Source organism: Belonocnema kinseyi, chromosome 2 (genome assembly GCF_010883055.1).
Source record: "Belonocnema kinseyi isolate 2016_QV_RU_SX_M_011 chromosome 2, B_treatae_v1, whole genome shotgun sequence".
Taxonomy (NCBI): domain Eukaryota; kingdom Metazoa; phylum Arthropoda; class Insecta; order Hymenoptera; family Cynipidae; genus Belonocnema; species Belonocnema kinseyi.
In genome coordinates, this window is record NC_046658.1 from 116,642,016 (window position 1) to 116,660,104 (window position 18,089).

Below are 18,089 nucleotides of genomic sequence, written 5' to 3' on the forward strand. Positions count from 1 at the left end.
AAAAACTTTTTCCATTAGATGTTAAATTATTTTAATTTTTAGTCGGACTAATAGATAGTTTTTCCATTGTTACTTATACATTTAAATTTGTTTTGAAATATTTTTAATAATATATTGCTTAATTTATTTTTTGATAATATATTAATAAAATATTTAAAAAAATATGAAATCACTGTAAGTTTTCCCAGGAATCTTTTGAAAATTTTTGTATTATCTTGAAATTTCTAAATTCCTAAATAGCTTCAAAATTTTATTTTAAAAACTTCAGCGTATACATTTTATTTTACGCTTTTTAGAATCTTGACAATTTTTTAAATTATTTTTGAATTTTTTTCAAAACTTCTAATTATCTTTTAAAATCATTCGTGAACGTGAATTTAGAGGGAAGGGGAGATTCTAAAGAAATAATCAACTATTTTAAGGAAAATCATTTTTCTTAATGTTTCTTAACAAATTTTTTTAAAGAAATTAAAACATTAACAATTTTTTTTCTGAAATGTTATTAAGACTTAATTAACTTCTGTAGAAAGCTCGTCTTGTTAGCTTGAAAATTCACCAATTTGATCAAAATGTGTTACTCTACTGGTTTCATAATTCATCTCTTTATATAGTTGTAACTGTCCAGTTAAAGATTCATCATTTTTGTGAAAAAATCATTTCTTTGGTTGAAAATTTAGTTATTCCATCTTTATTTAAAAATGTATCTTTGTTAGTAAAAAATTCAACTCTTTGATTCAAAGTTGAACTAGTTTCTTAAAGTTTTTTTGTAGACGATTCATAATTCTAGTTGAAAATTCATTTCTTTGGTTGCAAATTGAAATAATTAGTTGAAAATTCCTTCTTTATCTTAAAAATTCAAATATTTTGTAGATATTCGTTTTTTTTTTAAATTGAAAATTACTATTTTTTAAGTGCTAAATTTAACTTCTCATTTTTGTGAAAAACGGATCTTTTTTCAGTTTAAAAATTAAACTATTGGGTTGAAAATTCAACAGTTTGGTTAAAAAATCGTCTTTTTGATAGAAAATTGATCTTAGCTAAAAAAATGCAACTACCAGGTTAAAAAAATTATGTTTTTTATCAGGATTTTTTTACTAGTAAATTTTTTTCTTTGAAAATTCATATTTTTGTGGAAATTTAAACTATTTGGTTAAATATTAATTTATTTTGTAGAAAGCTTGTGTTTTTGGCTTTAAAATTCAACAATTTGATGAAAATTTATATCTCTTCTGGTTTGACAACTCGTCTTTTTTTGAAGAAATTCATCTTTTTTTACTATAATTGCAACTGCCTAATTGAATATTTATCATTTTTGTCAAAAATTCATTCTTTGGATGAAAATTTATCTTTGTTATGAGAAAATTCAACTCTTTGATTCAAAGTTAAACTACTTTCTTTAGTATTTTTGTGGACGATTTATAATTCTAGTTGAAAATTAATTTATTTGGTTGCAAATTAAAATAATTAATTAAAAATTCGTTCGTTGGCTTAAACATTCAAATATTTTTTAGAATTTTTTTTATTATTATTGAAAATTACTATTTGTGAGTCCTAAATTTAACTCTTCCATTTTTGATTAAAATTATATATTTTTTAGTTAAGAAATTCAACTTTTTGGATGAAAATACAACTATTTCGTAGAAAGCTCGTCTTTTTTGCTTGAAAATTCAACATTTTTTATTCTTTTTTCTCTCTAAAATCGGCTGAAATTATTTTAAGATGACCCCTAAATAAATTTAAAAAAAAACGATTTAATCTGCAAAAAAAAAAATTTAATATGAGGGTAATTTACGAACAGCCCCTTTTGTAATTTAGCATATTCGCAAAGATAAACGTACCACGTTATTGCCCATATTACGATTAGGTGATTGGTCGGAATCAAACATATCATCAGATTTCGTTGAACGTGGCGAACCATGAACTTGGGCAGTAGTATATATTTTTTCGTTTTCTCCACTAGCCATTATTTCCGCTGTTTTTTCTTTCTGTCGAATACTTTTGGCCCAGAGACCCTTCTGAATTTTAGCCTTTAATTCGTTCACTTGCCTCTGTAAATCCGAGATTTCTTCATCGGACTTGACAACCGCATTCATGATCTGACTTAAATAATTATCAGCTCGATTTTGAATGGCTGCAACTATATCGACAGTTGAACTGCTATCGAGATTTAGCCTAATATAATACGGAAATTATTAATTTCAAGTGGGACAGATAAATAACTTCGAATTTCGATGTACACAATTATACAATTTCATGATTGATTGCAACTGTATGAGGAACAAAAATGTTTTTAAACATAAGATTTTGATAAAATTATAGAAGCACATGTTCCCCAAGAAATATACTTTGAAGATGTTGAAACTTTTTTTTTGGTCGATTATCATCCATAGTTTTAATAAATCTCCATAAACTTTGAAACAATTCTTGAATTAAACAAAATTTCATAAATTTTTGAAACTTCCATAAATTTACGGAGAATTTGTAAAAATTTATAAATTTCAGGTGATAGAAAATGTACTTAAAATTGTAGATGTGCGTGGCAATTATTTACAATGTTTCGGGACACTGAAATAATTTTTTAACCAATTTTCTCTGTTTGGTCGCGGAGAAACCAAATGTTTCTTGTTCAATTGCCATTCTGCCAATTTTGAAATTAATTTTTTCGAGTACAAAGAAAAATTATTTTTACATACTTCTAGTATGTATCGATAATTAATGTCCTAAATTACTTGAAATCTCTCAAAAAGAATTTCTAAAAATTGGTCCTTACCCAATTGTCAATCAATTTAAGAAAAAGAAAAATTGTATGTGCTTAAAGTTGTTTAAAAATTCAATAATTATAACGTTGGAACTGAAAAAATTAAAAAGTTTATGGGATTACATTTTTCAATAACAAATATTCAAAAATAACTAACGTATTAAAAAATGAAATAAAACTGGAAACACATAAAATTCCAAACTTTTGCAATTCACACTATTTAAAATCGAAACTTTTGAAAGAGAAGCATTCAAAATCCAAGAAGTTGCATATTGATAATCAAAATTTTTAATTTAAAAGCTATCCAAAATATTTAAAAATCTTCAGTTTAAAGGTTGAAATTCCAAAATTACATTAAAATAATACCATTTAGAAGAAATCATTTTGCTGATTATCCAATATTACCGCATTATTCAATCTATTGGCTTCAATTGGTGCAGTTTTTATAACATATTGACCACTTTAGTACAAATCATTCGAATCACACAAGGAGGATTTTTCAGGTTTTGCTCCTTTAATCCTTATTTATCAATACATATTAAAAATATGTAAAAATCATTTCTTTCACTCACAAAATTAAAATTTTAAATTATAAGAGTGACTATTGGATAAAGATCATTTAGTTTTTCTGTCTTCAAACAAAAAAAAAAAAATTTGTTTAAAATTTTAAATAACGGTCAATTATATCCATAATTTTTTCCCCCACTACCATAAAGAATTTTTTCCCTAAAATCACAGTCGGAAATTATGAAAAATACCTTTTTTTATTAATATATAATAAAATTTCGTTTTTAATTAAAAATTATTTCTGTAAGAATTACGGAAATTTACGTAATTTGCAGGCCACACAGTCCCTATGTAAGAAACTATAGGGTCCAAAGGATACTTTTTTAGGGCTCAAATGGTAACAAACAAATTCAGGATAAATTCATAAGACTTCAAAACAATTCACGTTCAATTCGAAAGAATTTTATTGATTTCTGTTAATTTTTAATAAATTATAGAAAAATAAAACGGGAAGAGTTTGACGGAAACATAAAAAAACTTCATTGAATTCAGTAACTTCGAAATGACCTTAGAAAAATTCAAGGAAATTTATGAAATGGCCGAAAATTAAAGGTGAGTTTAAACGACTTCAGGATTAATTAAATGAAACCCTAATAATTTCTAAACAAAAAAGTGACTAATGACTACAAAACAATTCTAAAGAATTTAAATAAATGGGAAAATTTTTTTTTATCGAAAAAATCCATTTATTTGAGTAAAATTTGAGTAAATTTAGACCAAATTGAGGAAAGTGAAAAGGATTCAATGAAATTCCTAAAAAAATCAAGCTGAATTTAAAAACCAATCAAATAAATTGAAAATAATTTAAAAAGTATGGTTTTTAAAAATTAAATCCATTGAATTAGGTAGAATTCAGTGAATTTAGAAGAATTAAAGTTAATTAAAAAAATCAAGAGAATTGCGGAAGATCGTATAGAATTTAGTGTAAATTAATAAGATTTCAGGGTGAATTCCAAGTAAAATTCAAATCACTTCAAATATTTGAAAACCATACTAATTTCTAACCAAAAAAGTGACTAATGACTAAAAAACAATTCCAAAGGATTTAAATTAATTGGAATTTTTTTAAACCGGAAAAATCCATTTATTTCAGTCAAATTTGAGTGAATTTAGACAAATTTAAGGGGAATGGGAAGGATTCAATGAAATTCATAAATATTCAGCAGAATTAAAAAAGCAGCCAAGAAAAATTGAAACAATGTGAAAATTTTTTTGAATTCAGTAAGTTTGAAATGAGCTCAGAAAAATTAAAGGACATTTAAAAGAATTTGATGAACAATGCCTATGAATTTAAGATAAATTTACAAGACTTCAAGAGGAATTTAACAAAAAAACTTGTTTTTTAACCATTGATTAGAGTAAAATTGAGTGAATTTAGATTAATTCAAAAGAATAAAAAAACAAGATGAGTTAAGAAGAATTCAGGGCGAATTCCAAAAAAATAGCGAAAAATAGTTTTAAATCTCTTTAAATCCTTGAAATCCCTCATTTCCTGTGAAATTAGTTAAAATTTTGTTGTAATTTATTTTAAATAACCTAAAATATTCCAAATTCCCTAAAATCTTTTGAAATTTCTTTAAATTTGCTAAAAGACCAATTATATACAAAAAGTTAATTTAAAAAAGTCCATTGAATTCCGTAAATTTAGAAAAATTACTGTAAATTAAAAAAATTCCAAAGAATATAAAAGAATTCAGGGTGAAATATTTTAAAATCTTTTCAAATCTTTGAAGCCCTAAAAAATACCTCAGTTATCATGAATAAATTCTTTTAAATCCACTAAAATATTCTAAAATCCCGTGAAATTCTATGATATTTCCTGAAATCCTGGAAAATGTATTAAAATACATTGAGAGTTTAAAAATTCCTTAAAATCATTGAAATCCTCAGAATTCTTATAAAATCTTTTGAAATCTTTTAAAATATCCATATATTACGAAATTTTTTATCTTAAAATGTTTCAAACGCTTTTAAATCCCTTCAAATTAATCAAATCTATTAAAAGTTATCCGAATCATTGAACATATCCTGAAATCAGGGTGGCCCTTTTAATAAAAAAAAAAAAAATTTCCGTTCATTTCACGGTTTTTTCCCGGTTCGCAAACATTTTTCACGGTCAATGAAATTTAGAACTTTTATAAATTATAGAGTTAAAACATTCAGTTTAAATTCCAAAAATATAAATCTACATCAACATTTTCAATACTCGAAATTAAAGAATCAAGCAATGAACTTTTAAAATGTTCAAAATAATATTTTTTTAAAGTAATTTGAAGCTAGACAAATTAAAAAATGAAAAATACATTTTTTTAACTTAACAGTTTTTGAATTAGAAGTTAAGTTTTTTTATTTGAAATTGTTTAAGCATTCTTCAAGAACATTAAAATTTTATTTCAAAAGATTGAGAAATCTAGAATTGGGTTTATATTTTTCCAAATTTAAAATCATTTTTGAAATTTTGTTCGAAACGTTTAAATATATTTTTAAATAAATTTAATTTTTCCTACAACTTTGAGAAAATCCTGCAAATTAAAAAAAAATCCTTAAAATTTGAATTTATAAATAACAATAGGAACAGTTATTATTTATAGAAAAAAATAAGAGTAATTTTAAGAGATATTTGAAAGTTTAAAAAATATCAAAATTAAATTTAGAACTTGAAATGATTTCAAATCATTTACAAGAATTTTGTGACCCGAAAAAATTGGGCTATTCGTACCGAAATTTTGATGCAAATTTTAAAACAAAATGCAGATTTTTGCAGATTTCAACCAAACAATTTAGAAACTTTTTAAGAATTTTGAAAGGCTTAAAAAGAATAAAAACATTTTCTTAAGATTCCTAGAAAAATTCAAAGTGATTTTTCATTTTGAAAAATTATTGTAACAGAAAATTTAAAAAGATTTCAAGATATTTCCAAAATGATCGAAACAGAACCTGGGAGATTTTAAGGATTTTTTTTAATTTGCAGGAGTTTCCAAAAGTTTTAGGAAAAATTCGGTTAACACACTTCTTTTCAAATATTTGAAGACATTTCAATTTTTTAAATTAATTTTGAATATTTTCAAAACAACGAAATACCACTTGAAATTACTCAAATTTTGTTTACAAATAATAAGTGTTCAATTGCTATTTATACGTCAAAATTTAACAATTTCACTTACAAATTAAACATTTTTTAAACAGAACAATTCAAATTGTAACGTTAAAGGTTGAAAAGCTCTTCGAAATTCAACATATTCAAAGCTTTCTATGTAAAACAATTCAGTGTCAAATTGTTTTCTTTTAATTATTTGGTTTCAATTTACTCGTCTTAAATGAACATGGAAAATTTTAATGGCTAAGAAAACTAATAAAAATAATATATTAATTGATTTATTTATTCAATTTAACATAAAAAATAATATAAAAGAAGACCTAAAACTTTTAATTAAAAATATTTTATTGATGAATCATTAAAATTGTTATTTAAAAATAAAATTATCGGAATAAATGATATTATATTAATGTCAATTATTGTGCAGTTTTTTATACTTTAATTATTTACAAAACTGTTGAAATCAAATTTGGGCACATTTTTCTTCTTAAAATTCATCAAATTCCCGGTCAAGAAATAAATTCAGTCATTTCCCGGGTTTCCCGGTCTCTGAAAATTCCCGGTCCAGCGGCCATTCTGTGAAATATTTCAAGAGAATTTTATAAAATTCAGAAATAGTTATAGACCTGAAATGAATAGTGACTAATCCACGACTTAATTTATTGAAAAAAGTGCCCAATGTGATCTTTTAATTTTAAAAAGTGACTAAGAAGTGACTTGAGAAAGAAAGAGACTAATATTGACTGTGTGGCAGCCCTGATTATTTTTTACAGTTTCTTTTTGCAGAAATTCCCTGATTTTTGCTATTTTCTTCAAAATTCCTGATCATTCCTTCAACAACTTTTTTACAATTTAAATTAGAATGTTTCAGATTAAAAACGTTTAATTTGAAAGAGTGAGATTCTAAAACATTAACAATTTCAAGCGCGTTAAGAAATTATAACTGGAAACTTTTAAATTTTAACAATTGAAAATGAATTTAAAATAAATTAAAATTTAAACTTTTGCGAGTTCAAAGTAAAGGTAAAAATTTTTTTTATTTAAAAGTCTGACCCGACAAAATTCCAAAGTAATTGCAAAATTATTTCAATAATCTGTGTACACTGAAAGCAAAGTTATCAAACAATGATATAGGAATATTATGTAAAATTATCTAGCAAAATATTCGCAAAGAACGTACATTAAATTATCCACAATTGAAGTGAAAACATCCGCCTCTCTAGGTTCATTTGCTGGCACAGGTTTATAATCAGAACCATCATGACGTGCAGCATCCGCTCCTAAGTTGTTAATTCTTAACGCTACTGGTTGAAATGTCCTGGAAAACGTGATTTCAAAAAATGTATATTATTTTTATGTTTTTATTGTTTTATAAGCGATTTCGATTGTTAAAATGATTTTTAAAGAATTGCAGGCTCATAAAAAATGGTGAGTGTGGCTCATCATAATTCTGTTATTTTAGATAAAGGCATAAAATAATTGTAATCAGACGAAAATTGTATTATCATTTAAGAATTTATGTTTCACGTAAAAATATATTTGCATTTAAGTAGTAATTTTATTATACATAATAAGGTGTCTACTCAAATCCTGGAAAAAATTCCCTGGCAATTCCAGGGTTTTTCCAGATATCTCAAGGATTTTTCAGGTATAATTTTTCATAGTAGAGAGCAGTTCAAATAATTCGAATTTTCTAAAACAATCGAATCGAAAAATTTATAGTTTCTAGGAATTTAATTATTTAGTTTAATTTAGAAGGCTTTGAGAAATTAGGTTAAAAGATGCAAGATAAATAATACTAAAAACATAATTAATCATTTCTTGAATTAGTCTCTAAGCTCCATTAATTTGAATCATAATTCAAAAGAATTTGTACTAATGGGTACTATATTAAATTCAATTTAACCAGCTTCAAATTCCTGACCTTCCAAGTAAAAATATTATATTTTTAACAAGAATAATTTTTTACGAAAAAAGACAATTTTTTAACAAAATACATGACTTCCCAAGCAAATAATTAAATGTTCCCATGAGAAAAATCAATTTTAACCGAATGGCTGAATTTTGAACTAAAAAATATAATTTTTTTAACCAAAATTAAAATATTAAAGTTTTTAGTTGAAAAAAAAATTATTTTCCACAAAAAAAAGACACAAGAAATTATCTATAAAAGTGATGATATTTGCAACAAAAATGATGAATGTTGAACCAAAAGATGAATTTTTAACAAGAGTTTAACCAGTAAGTTTTTTAGCAGTCATTAATACTTTCAACCAAAAAGATAAATTTTCAAACAACGAAATTAATTTTCTATGAAAAACTACGATTTTTTTACAAAAACATGAATTTTTAATGAAATTGTCGAATTTTCTATTACATAGACTAATTTTCAACCAATTATTTTGATCTTTAACGAAAAATGTCAATTTTCATCCAAAAATTAAATGGTTAAATTTTGAACTGAAAATATAATTTTTTAACCAAAATAAAAATATTTACATTTTTAGTTGAAAAAAATTATTTTCCACCAAAAACAAGAAATTTTCTATAAAAGTGATGATATCTGCAACAAAAATGATGAATCTTCAACTGGAGTAGATGAATGTTGAACCAAAAGATGAATTTTTGACAAGAGTCTAACCATTAAGTTTTTTTTAATAGTTCTTAACACTTTCTACCAAAAAGATGAATTTTCAAACAAGGAAATTAATTTTCTACGAAAAAATACGATTTTTTCACAAATACATGAATTTTCAACTAAAAAGACTAATTTTCAACCAAATATTTTGATTTCGAACGAAAAATATTAATTTTCACCCAAAAATGAAATAGTTAGATTTTCCATTAAAAAAATCTTGAATAGTTTTTAAAAATGTACGTATTTAGTGTGAAAAAATGAAAATTGTAAAAGATGTTAAAGATATCGAAAATTATATCTCAATAAAATTTAATGTCAATCGGTCGGTGAGCATATAAGAAAAATTAAATTTTTGCAATCATTCAACAATAATACATTTCTTTCAGGAGAATAAAATATATTTCTATAGAATCTTATAGAAAATAATAATTAATAATTGATAAAACTAAATGCAGTGAACAAAAAGTACTCTTTTCATTTAAAGTTAAAATCGAAAAATGCAATCGAAATTTTAATTCTATTTAATATTTTTAAGCAAGAATCATTAGATTTCAAAGTTTCATAATCTTTTAACAAGTTTAGGTTACGTTAGCATTTTACACCAAAATTATTATTAAAAAAAAGCAACAGCTCGAAGAAAATGTTCAGTTCTTTAACAAGTTTACATTCTATTCACGTTTTTCACAGAAAATCGCTTATTAGGAAAAAAATTTAAAAAAATTAGATTTTAAAAAAGATTCACAACTTTTAACAGTTTTAGGTTACGTTGTCATTTTGCACAGAAATAAGTTATTTATGAAAAAAACCATTAGGTTCATAGGAAGATTTACAATTTTGAAAAGTTTTCTGTTTCTTTATGTCAATTTTTTTTCTGCAAAATTGTTATTGTTGAAAAAAATGCAACGTATACGATACAAACTTTAAAAAACATAATTTTTGTATCATATTCACGGTCAAATATTCTCTCTTCGTATAGCTTTAAAAAAAAAGTTTCAGCCAGAAACTTTATATAATAATTTTGAGAGGTCAAATGTTGTTTTATTGAACTTTATGGAATTTATAACAAAAATGTTTTCTCCTCCTTAAATTAAATTGAAAATCTGAGAATAAGTTACCATGTTTTTTGAAACTTTTCAATGACTAAAATTTAATTATACTTTATAGTTTTTTTTTAATTTTCCTAAGCTAGTTGATGAATTATTTCAAAGTTCCCCGCATAAATCCAAAATAAAATTTGAATATCTACCTCGGACATTTCCATTACAATTTCGAATGATTAATATTCATTTGCAATAATTTTTAATACCACTTATGTTCCGTAATTTTCAATTTTGATTTTTTTTTAATGCGATAAATTTATGTCATCCTCTTATACCTGTAAATTAATTTCTAATGTACTTAATTAATTTAAAAAAATTAAGTTGAATCCTCGCGTGCTAAAAAATTCTAATCAATTATAAGAAATATTTTCCTGGCTTGCCTTTTTGGTTAGAAAATTCATCCCTTTTGGTAGAAATTTAAGATTTTTTTGCTTAAAATGCAATTGTTTGGTTGAAAAATAATCTGTTTTGGTAGAGGAATCAACTACTTTATTGAAGATTCGGCCTTTTTTTTAATTTAAAAGTTTTTGATTAAACATTAACATTTTTTATTGAAATATCAACTACTACATTTTTGGTTCATAATGACCTTTCTTGGTTAACAATTCAACTACTTGGTTAAATAACTATGTTAGAAATTTATTTGTTGGTAGAAGATTCAGGATTTTAGTGGAAATCTCATTTTTATGGATGAAAATTTAACAGCTTTCTTGAGCAATTGTCATTAGGGGTTGAAAATTCCTATTTTTGTATTGAAAATAAATAAAGAATTTGAATAAAAATTCATATGATAAGTATTTCGTAAAAAAATAATTTTTCTTGATTAAAAATTGAACAATTTTGTTGAAATTTTATTTCTTTATTGACCGAAAACTCTTTCTTGATTGAAAATTCAACTATTTTCTTTAAAATTGGTTTTCTTTGGTAGAATTTACCTGTTTTTCATTTAAAATGGAAATATTTTTCTTTAAAATATCAACTAATATATTGTTATTGCAAATTAATCTTTTTTGGTTCAATATTCAAGAATTTGGTTGAAATTGGAAATACTTTGTGAAAAATTCATTTTTTTAAAGATTCATTAGTTTAGTTGAAAATTAATTTTTTTAAATTCAAATTACAATCAAACTATTTTGCTATAAAATGAATGTTTTCAGGGGTAAAAAGTGAATAAAAAAAAATTAGTGGAAAATTCAACTAATTTGATAAAAATTCATTTTTTATATTGAAGATTTATCATTTCAGTTGAAAACTAATCTCTTTGGTTCAAATATTATTATTTTTATAAAAACCTGTTTGTTTTTGGTTAATAATGAATTTTTCTGACTGAAAATTTAATCATGCCATTTTGGTTGGAAATTCATCTTTTTTGGTTGAAAATTGAATTTCTGAAAAGAAAATTTATCATTAATTTGGTTAATAGTTAATCAAAAATATTCCCCTTTCTTTATTATTTTAGATAATAAATACTATGGAATAAAATAATTTTTTATTAACATTAATTTTGTATTTTAATTTACTAGAATGCCATGTGCGCGGGTCAGCGCGCGCATACTGTTTTAATTATTTTTATCATTTACCCATTTTTCGAATAACTATTTTTTTTTTTAATTGTTTACCACACAAAGATTCGCTGAATTAGAATCTGAAATAATGTATTTAATGAAACCATGTAACAAAGAATTTACTATTACTGTTAGTAATATTATTTCGATCCGACTATCAGTTTTCAATATGAAAATGAATAGAATGTTCAAATAATTGTTAATGGGAAAATAACGGCGTGTTTTATAATTTGCCAATATAAAAATCAGGAACATATTATTATAACTAAAATGTGAAAAAAATATTATTAATGACTCAATTGCGTAAAATTTAAAATTAATATAGCTCCAATATTAAATAGTCAGTAAATTTTGATTACATTACATTAAAATAAAAATTTGATATTATTTCATTTTAATATAAAAATAATAAGTTATTTAATTCTAATTTAGTTTATGATAACTTTATGTTTAAATAACAATCTAATTATAAGTTATATCATATAATATTATTAAACTTAAATGATTTCGCAATATATCTATTAATTTAATAATCTTAAATATTATTTACAAAAATGAGATTTTAAGATAAACTTTAAATAAGTATTCTTGTAACATTGAATAAACCAATGAAAAATTTATTAAAATTATATTTAATTTTAAATTTGTAAATAATTTCAAAATATGAAATATGAATATAATATTATTATAGTATAATAACATAACATTATTATGCTTTATAATTTGCCAATATAAAAATCATGAAAATATTTTAACTAAAAGGTGAAAATGAACATTTTGTTATTGACTTAATTATGTGAAAATAAGAATTAATATAGCCCCAATATTAAATAGTAGGTAAATTTTGATTAGATAACATTAACATAAAAGTTCGATATTATTATTAAACAAAAATAAATTTTATTATAAACTTTAAATAATTATTCATGTAACATTGAATAAGCTAAGTGAAAATTGATAAAAATTATATTTAATTTTAAATTTGTAATTAATTTTAAAATATGAATATAATAATATTATAAAAATTATTAGCTTGCATAACATAATATTATTAAGCTTTATAATTTGCAAATATAAAAATCATTAAAATATTATTTTAATTAAAACGTGTAAGAAAAATTTTTAATGACTCAATTATGTAAAATTTAAAAGTTTTAGTTCCAATATTAAATAAATTTTGATTAGATTACATGAAAATAAAAATTCGATATTATTTAATTATGATATAAAAATAATGATTGATTTTTAATATTAAATAATTAATATAATAAAAAAATTTAAATAATAAACTGTGTTAATTTTAATTTAGTTTATGATAACTTTAGGATTTCATAACATTTTTAATTACAATGTATATTATAATACTATCAAATTTAATGATTTCACAATATATCTATTAATTTAATAATCTTTTATATTATTTAACAAAAGTAGATGTTAATATAAACTTTAAATAATTATTCCTGTAAAATTGAATAAACCAATTCAAAAATTATTAGCAGGTACAACAGAATATTATTAAGTTTTACAATTTGTAAATATAAAAACCATGAAAATATTACAAATAAAAGGTGAAAACAAGAGTTTTGTTATTGACTCAATTATGTAAAATTTAGAATTAATACAGCTCCAATATTAAATAGTAAGTAAATTTTGATTAGATTACATTAAAATAAAATTTGGATATTTAGTTTCAATTTTATTTTAATCAGTTTATGATAACTTTATTCTTTAATAAAATTTTTAATTATAATTTATATCATAATAATAATTTCATGATTTCACAATATATCTATAGTAATTTAATAATCTTTTATATCATTTAAAAAAATTAAATTTTAATATAAACTTTAAATAATTATTCATTTAACATTCAGTACGCTAAGGAAAAATTGATTAAAATTATATTTAATTTTGAATTTGTAAATAATTTTAAAATATGAAAATCATTAAAATATTATTATAACTAAAACCTGAAAAAAATTGTTAATGACTCACTTATGTAAAATTTAAAAATTCTTTAAAAATAAATTTTACGAATGATATCAAATATTAACGTTTATAAATAGTGAAATTTGACTCTAGGAACATTATATCTCAACATTAAATTTGGACAAATTACGAAACAAAAATTAGAATAAAAAAATTTTATTTTTTAAACTCTCGGAACTTACCCTCGTTTGTACTGAAGACAAAGGTGTCTGTACTTATGCGTGCCTTGGTTTGAATTAGTAGTCGATGCGTTTAAAAGAAACATTATAAAATGTTCTTCGGTCGCACGATTAAATCCTAAAAAATGAGATGCAAACTCTTTATGCATGATTTTATCCCTCAAGGTTTGCGTCAAAAAATTATGACGTCGAAATCTGAACCATCCGACGACACGTTTTTCCTTATTTTTTATAAGTTGTTCCAGTTTAGCAGTGTTCATTTTTCCCAGTGGATTTTGTAAAATATCTTTCGGACATGTCACCACTGTGTCAATATCTAAAATTCAACAAGAAAATTAATAATCTCTGAAATAATGAGCACAACATATATATTTAAAAATAGTTTTGTTTCAATTCTATGTAAAGAGCCATAAAAAAGAGAGCAAAATTGGGAATGATTCATTTACATTTTGGTTGTAAAATATGCTACATAATCAGCTAACACCTGATTTGATGAAAACTGAAAATTATTTTATATTTTGAAAACTTCATTTTAAGAGAATATTATATTTTTAAAAAATTTACGAAATTTTGTAGTTAAAAAGATTTTTTTAAAGAATAATTAAATAGATGAAAAGAGTTTCGAAAAATTAAAAACAAAATGTAGATTTTTGCAAATTTCGAAATAAAATGTTGAAACTTTTTTAATGAATTTGAACGTTTTCAAAAAATAAAAATAGATCCTTAATAATGTGGTGGTGAAATTTCAAGTGAGTTTTTATTCTAAAAAATTTCAAAAGATTTGAACAATATTTAAAAATATGTTCAAAATTGTTAAATCCGAATCTGGAAGATTTGAAGGCAATTTTTTTTATTTTCCTTAAAATTTAAGAAAAATGTTGAACAATAATATTAGTTTTAAAAGTTATCAAGAAGAATTAAAACTGTTGCAAAGGGTTCAAAAAGTAATATAAAATTTTAAAAGATTTAAGACAAAATCTAGAGTTTGAAAGATTTCGAAAAAAATATTAAGAAGCGTTTTCAGATTTTTGAAAGGTTTCACAAAAATTTGGAAACACTTCGAAACACTAGAAAAGAGTTCTAAAAATGGGACTGGGAATTCCTGAAAATAAAATTCCCGACAATGGAAAAATACCCAAAAGAAAATATTCGAAATAGAAAACTTCGAAAATTATCAAATTGTCGAAATTTAAAATTCCCCAATTGGAAAATTTCTGAATTTAAATAATTACAAAGTTGTTTAAATAATAACGAAATAATAAAATAAGAAATACACAAATTTAACCAAATAAAATTATTTTATTTAGGTCTTAACCATTTTTAAATTGTTATATCCAAAAAAGTTAACAATTAGGGAATTTCTTTGCGTTTAAAATTTTATAATGCTGGAAATTTTCTTTTAAAGCAAATTTAAAAATTCGTTAATTTCAGGTATTTTTCCCCGAATGTTTCAGTGTCGGAAATTTTATTTTTCCGGATTTTTCAATCATCCCCTAAAAATGTCTAAAAAATCTTGATATTCCAATACATTTATTTTATTTTGAAAGATTTTTTAAATTGTTTGGAAAAATTCGGCCCAGTTTAAAAGATATTTAGGAATTTTCGAAGTTTTAAAGAGATTAAAAATATTTTAAAATTTTGAACTGTTTCGAAAATTTATGAATTATTTGTTAATTTCATCCAAACTTCTAAAAGAACTAAATATTTTTTAAACTGACTGGAGTTTTCTCCAACCTGTGGTAAAATCTTTTAAAATGAAAAAAAAATCTTTAAAACTAAAATTATTTTGAAAATAAATTATAAGATTATTTGTACAGACTAACTTGAACGTTTAATTGCATTTTCTAAATGGTTATTTATGCAATTATTTAGATCAATTGGTTTTATTTACAAAAAAGTCACATTAAATGAATATCGTAAAATAAACACTCGGTTGTAAATTATTCCGGTACTATTTATAGCGAAAAGAAACAAATAAGCCTCCAAAAAAACAAAGAAGTTGACCTATATGCAATAATTTGTAAAACTCCAAACTTGTTTTAATTTACAAATGATGAACAATTTTTATAGATGGATTTCCCTTGGTTCACTTTTGATTTGTAAAACTTTTAAAGTTAAGATGCAAATTTCCATTTAAAAACAGATTTGTGATAATTTCAAGCGAATATCTGACATATAAACGTCGGAAAATATCATTTTTATACTCACTTATGTGATGTTTTACGTGTTCCACTTGTCTGTCACAATCGGTGACATTTTTCGTAATAAAAGTCTGGATGTTGCCCAGAAGAAGGCCAATCTATAAATAATGATTCGATTGTTATTTCCAACTATTAACTAAATAAAAATATATAATATTAAGAGTATGGCGATGACATGCATAGGTTAGACGCAGAGAGGTTATGTTCAAATTGTTTGAAGGAGTTAAAGAGCGAAATATGATCACAAAATGTATATTTAATTTATGAGGAAGAAATTTCAGAGGAAAATGAATGTTGAGAATTACCTGATCACCTGCACTTCGGACATTTTCGTATAAAAGGAGGGATAATGCAGCTCCAGAAATTGTAACAAGTACACCGTTATCCGCCATGTTGGTAACTGCATTTAATCTCAAAAGCGCGCGAATTTCAAATCAGATTCTTGTTGAATAGAAATTGCGTGTGGGTGGTATTTAGATTGCTTTCATCCCATTAGATGTCAACTAGGAATTGAATTAACACGCAAACTGCTTGAGAAGGAATCACAGTCAAGCCGTCATGAGAATTAGGTTGTGTAAATTGAAGTTCAGAGACTAATGGTTCAACTGAAAATTTATTATACTTTAAAAAAATTTGAATTATCATCAAATAACTTGATACGAAATATTGAATGTGCAGATTTTTGAAAATTTTGAAAAAAGAAGCTTTTTAATAATTTTAAAAGGTTTCAAGAGAGTAAAAGAAAATCTTAAAATTCCTGAGAAAATATAAATTGAATTTTTCTTTGTAAAGTAAAATTAAAGAGAGAATTGACAAAGATTTCAAAATACTTTCAATTATTTCCTAAAATTTCGAAAAATAATGTGTACGATTTTAAATCAAATTATTTCAATTGTTTAGATTACAAAGTTTTTTAAAAATTCAGGAAAGTTTAAGAGATATATATTTAAAAATTCTATCAAAATTAGAAATCAATTTAGAACTTGAAAAGATTTCAAAAAGTTAAAAAAAATGTACATGTTTGAATATTTTGAAATGAAAATTTTGAAGGGACTCAAGGATTTTGAACTACATTATGATAGTATTAAAATTAAAAAAAGTACATGGAAAAATTTAAACTCATGTTTTATTTTGGAAGCTTAAGTTTACGAAAATATTAAAAAATATTTCTAACATTTGTTAGAAAAGAAGCTGCAAGATTTAAAGGCAATTTTTAAATTTTTAAACATTTTAAGAAAACTGTTGGAAAAGTTATATTAATTTTTAAAGATAATAAGAAGAATTAAATGGATAAAACAGTATTTAAAATTTGAAAAAATTTTAAACAAAATTTAAATTTTCAAAGATTTAAAAAAGAATGTCGACGCTTTTTAAGAAATTTGAAAGGCTTCAAGAAAATTAAAACTTTTTTCAAGATTTCTGGTAAAATTTTCAATGACTTTTCATTTCAAAAGATTTCTACAAATGTCAAAAAAGTGGAAAATGTACGAACCGTTTTTAAAATTTTTAATTAAAAAGAAAATAATAAATTATTCGAGTCCAAACTTCTAAAATCGTAGGAAAATTATATTTATATAACCTTAAGAACAAATAAACTTAAAAAAGGAATATTCATTTGAACTTTTTATTTTGAATTCAAAATGATTGAATCCCTCAAATTACAATTCGGGTGAATTAGTTTCTCTTTCAGTTGAAAAAGTTCTTTGACTAAAAATTGAACGGTTTTGTTGAAAATTCGTCTTTTTGGTCAAGGACTCCACAATGTCACTTTTTTGTGAAAAATTTGTCTTCTTTGAGATGAATTCAAGTGTTTTTTAAATGAAAACCTTTTCTGGTTGAAATATCCTTTATGTAAAGCATTTTTTGTTTAGAATACATCTTCTTTTGTTAAAAATTCAACTATTTGGTTGAAAAATGTATTTATATAGTTTGATAACAAATAAACTTAAAAAATAGGTAATCATTCAAACTTTTCTTTTGTATTGAAAATTA

The 18,089-nt window shown here is 23.1% G+C and overlaps 1 protein-coding gene across 1 annotated transcript in view; it reads right to left on the reverse strand.

Annotated features, from left to right (window-relative positions):
• LOC117167718 (BRISC complex subunit FAM175B-like) overlaps positions 1–16,668 on the reverse strand; it is a 21,843-nt gene extending 5,175 nt beyond the window's left edge. Inside the window, exons 1-5 of the mRNA XM_033352863.1 lie at positions 16,403–16,668; positions 16,105–16,195; positions 13,900–14,212; positions 7,603–7,740; positions 1,839–2,172 (exon numbers count right to left, since the gene is read on the reverse strand). Of these exons, the coding sequence (XP_033208754.1) occupies positions 1,839–2,172; positions 7,603–7,740; positions 13,900–14,212; positions 16,105–16,195; positions 16,403–16,489 (963 nt within the window). The 5' untranslated portion in view covers positions 16,490–16,668. The remainder of the gene's footprint in view (positions 1–1,838; positions 2,173–7,602; positions 7,741–13,899; positions 14,213–16,104; positions 16,196–16,402) is intronic.
• Positions 16,669–18,089: the final 1,421 nt, after the last annotated feature.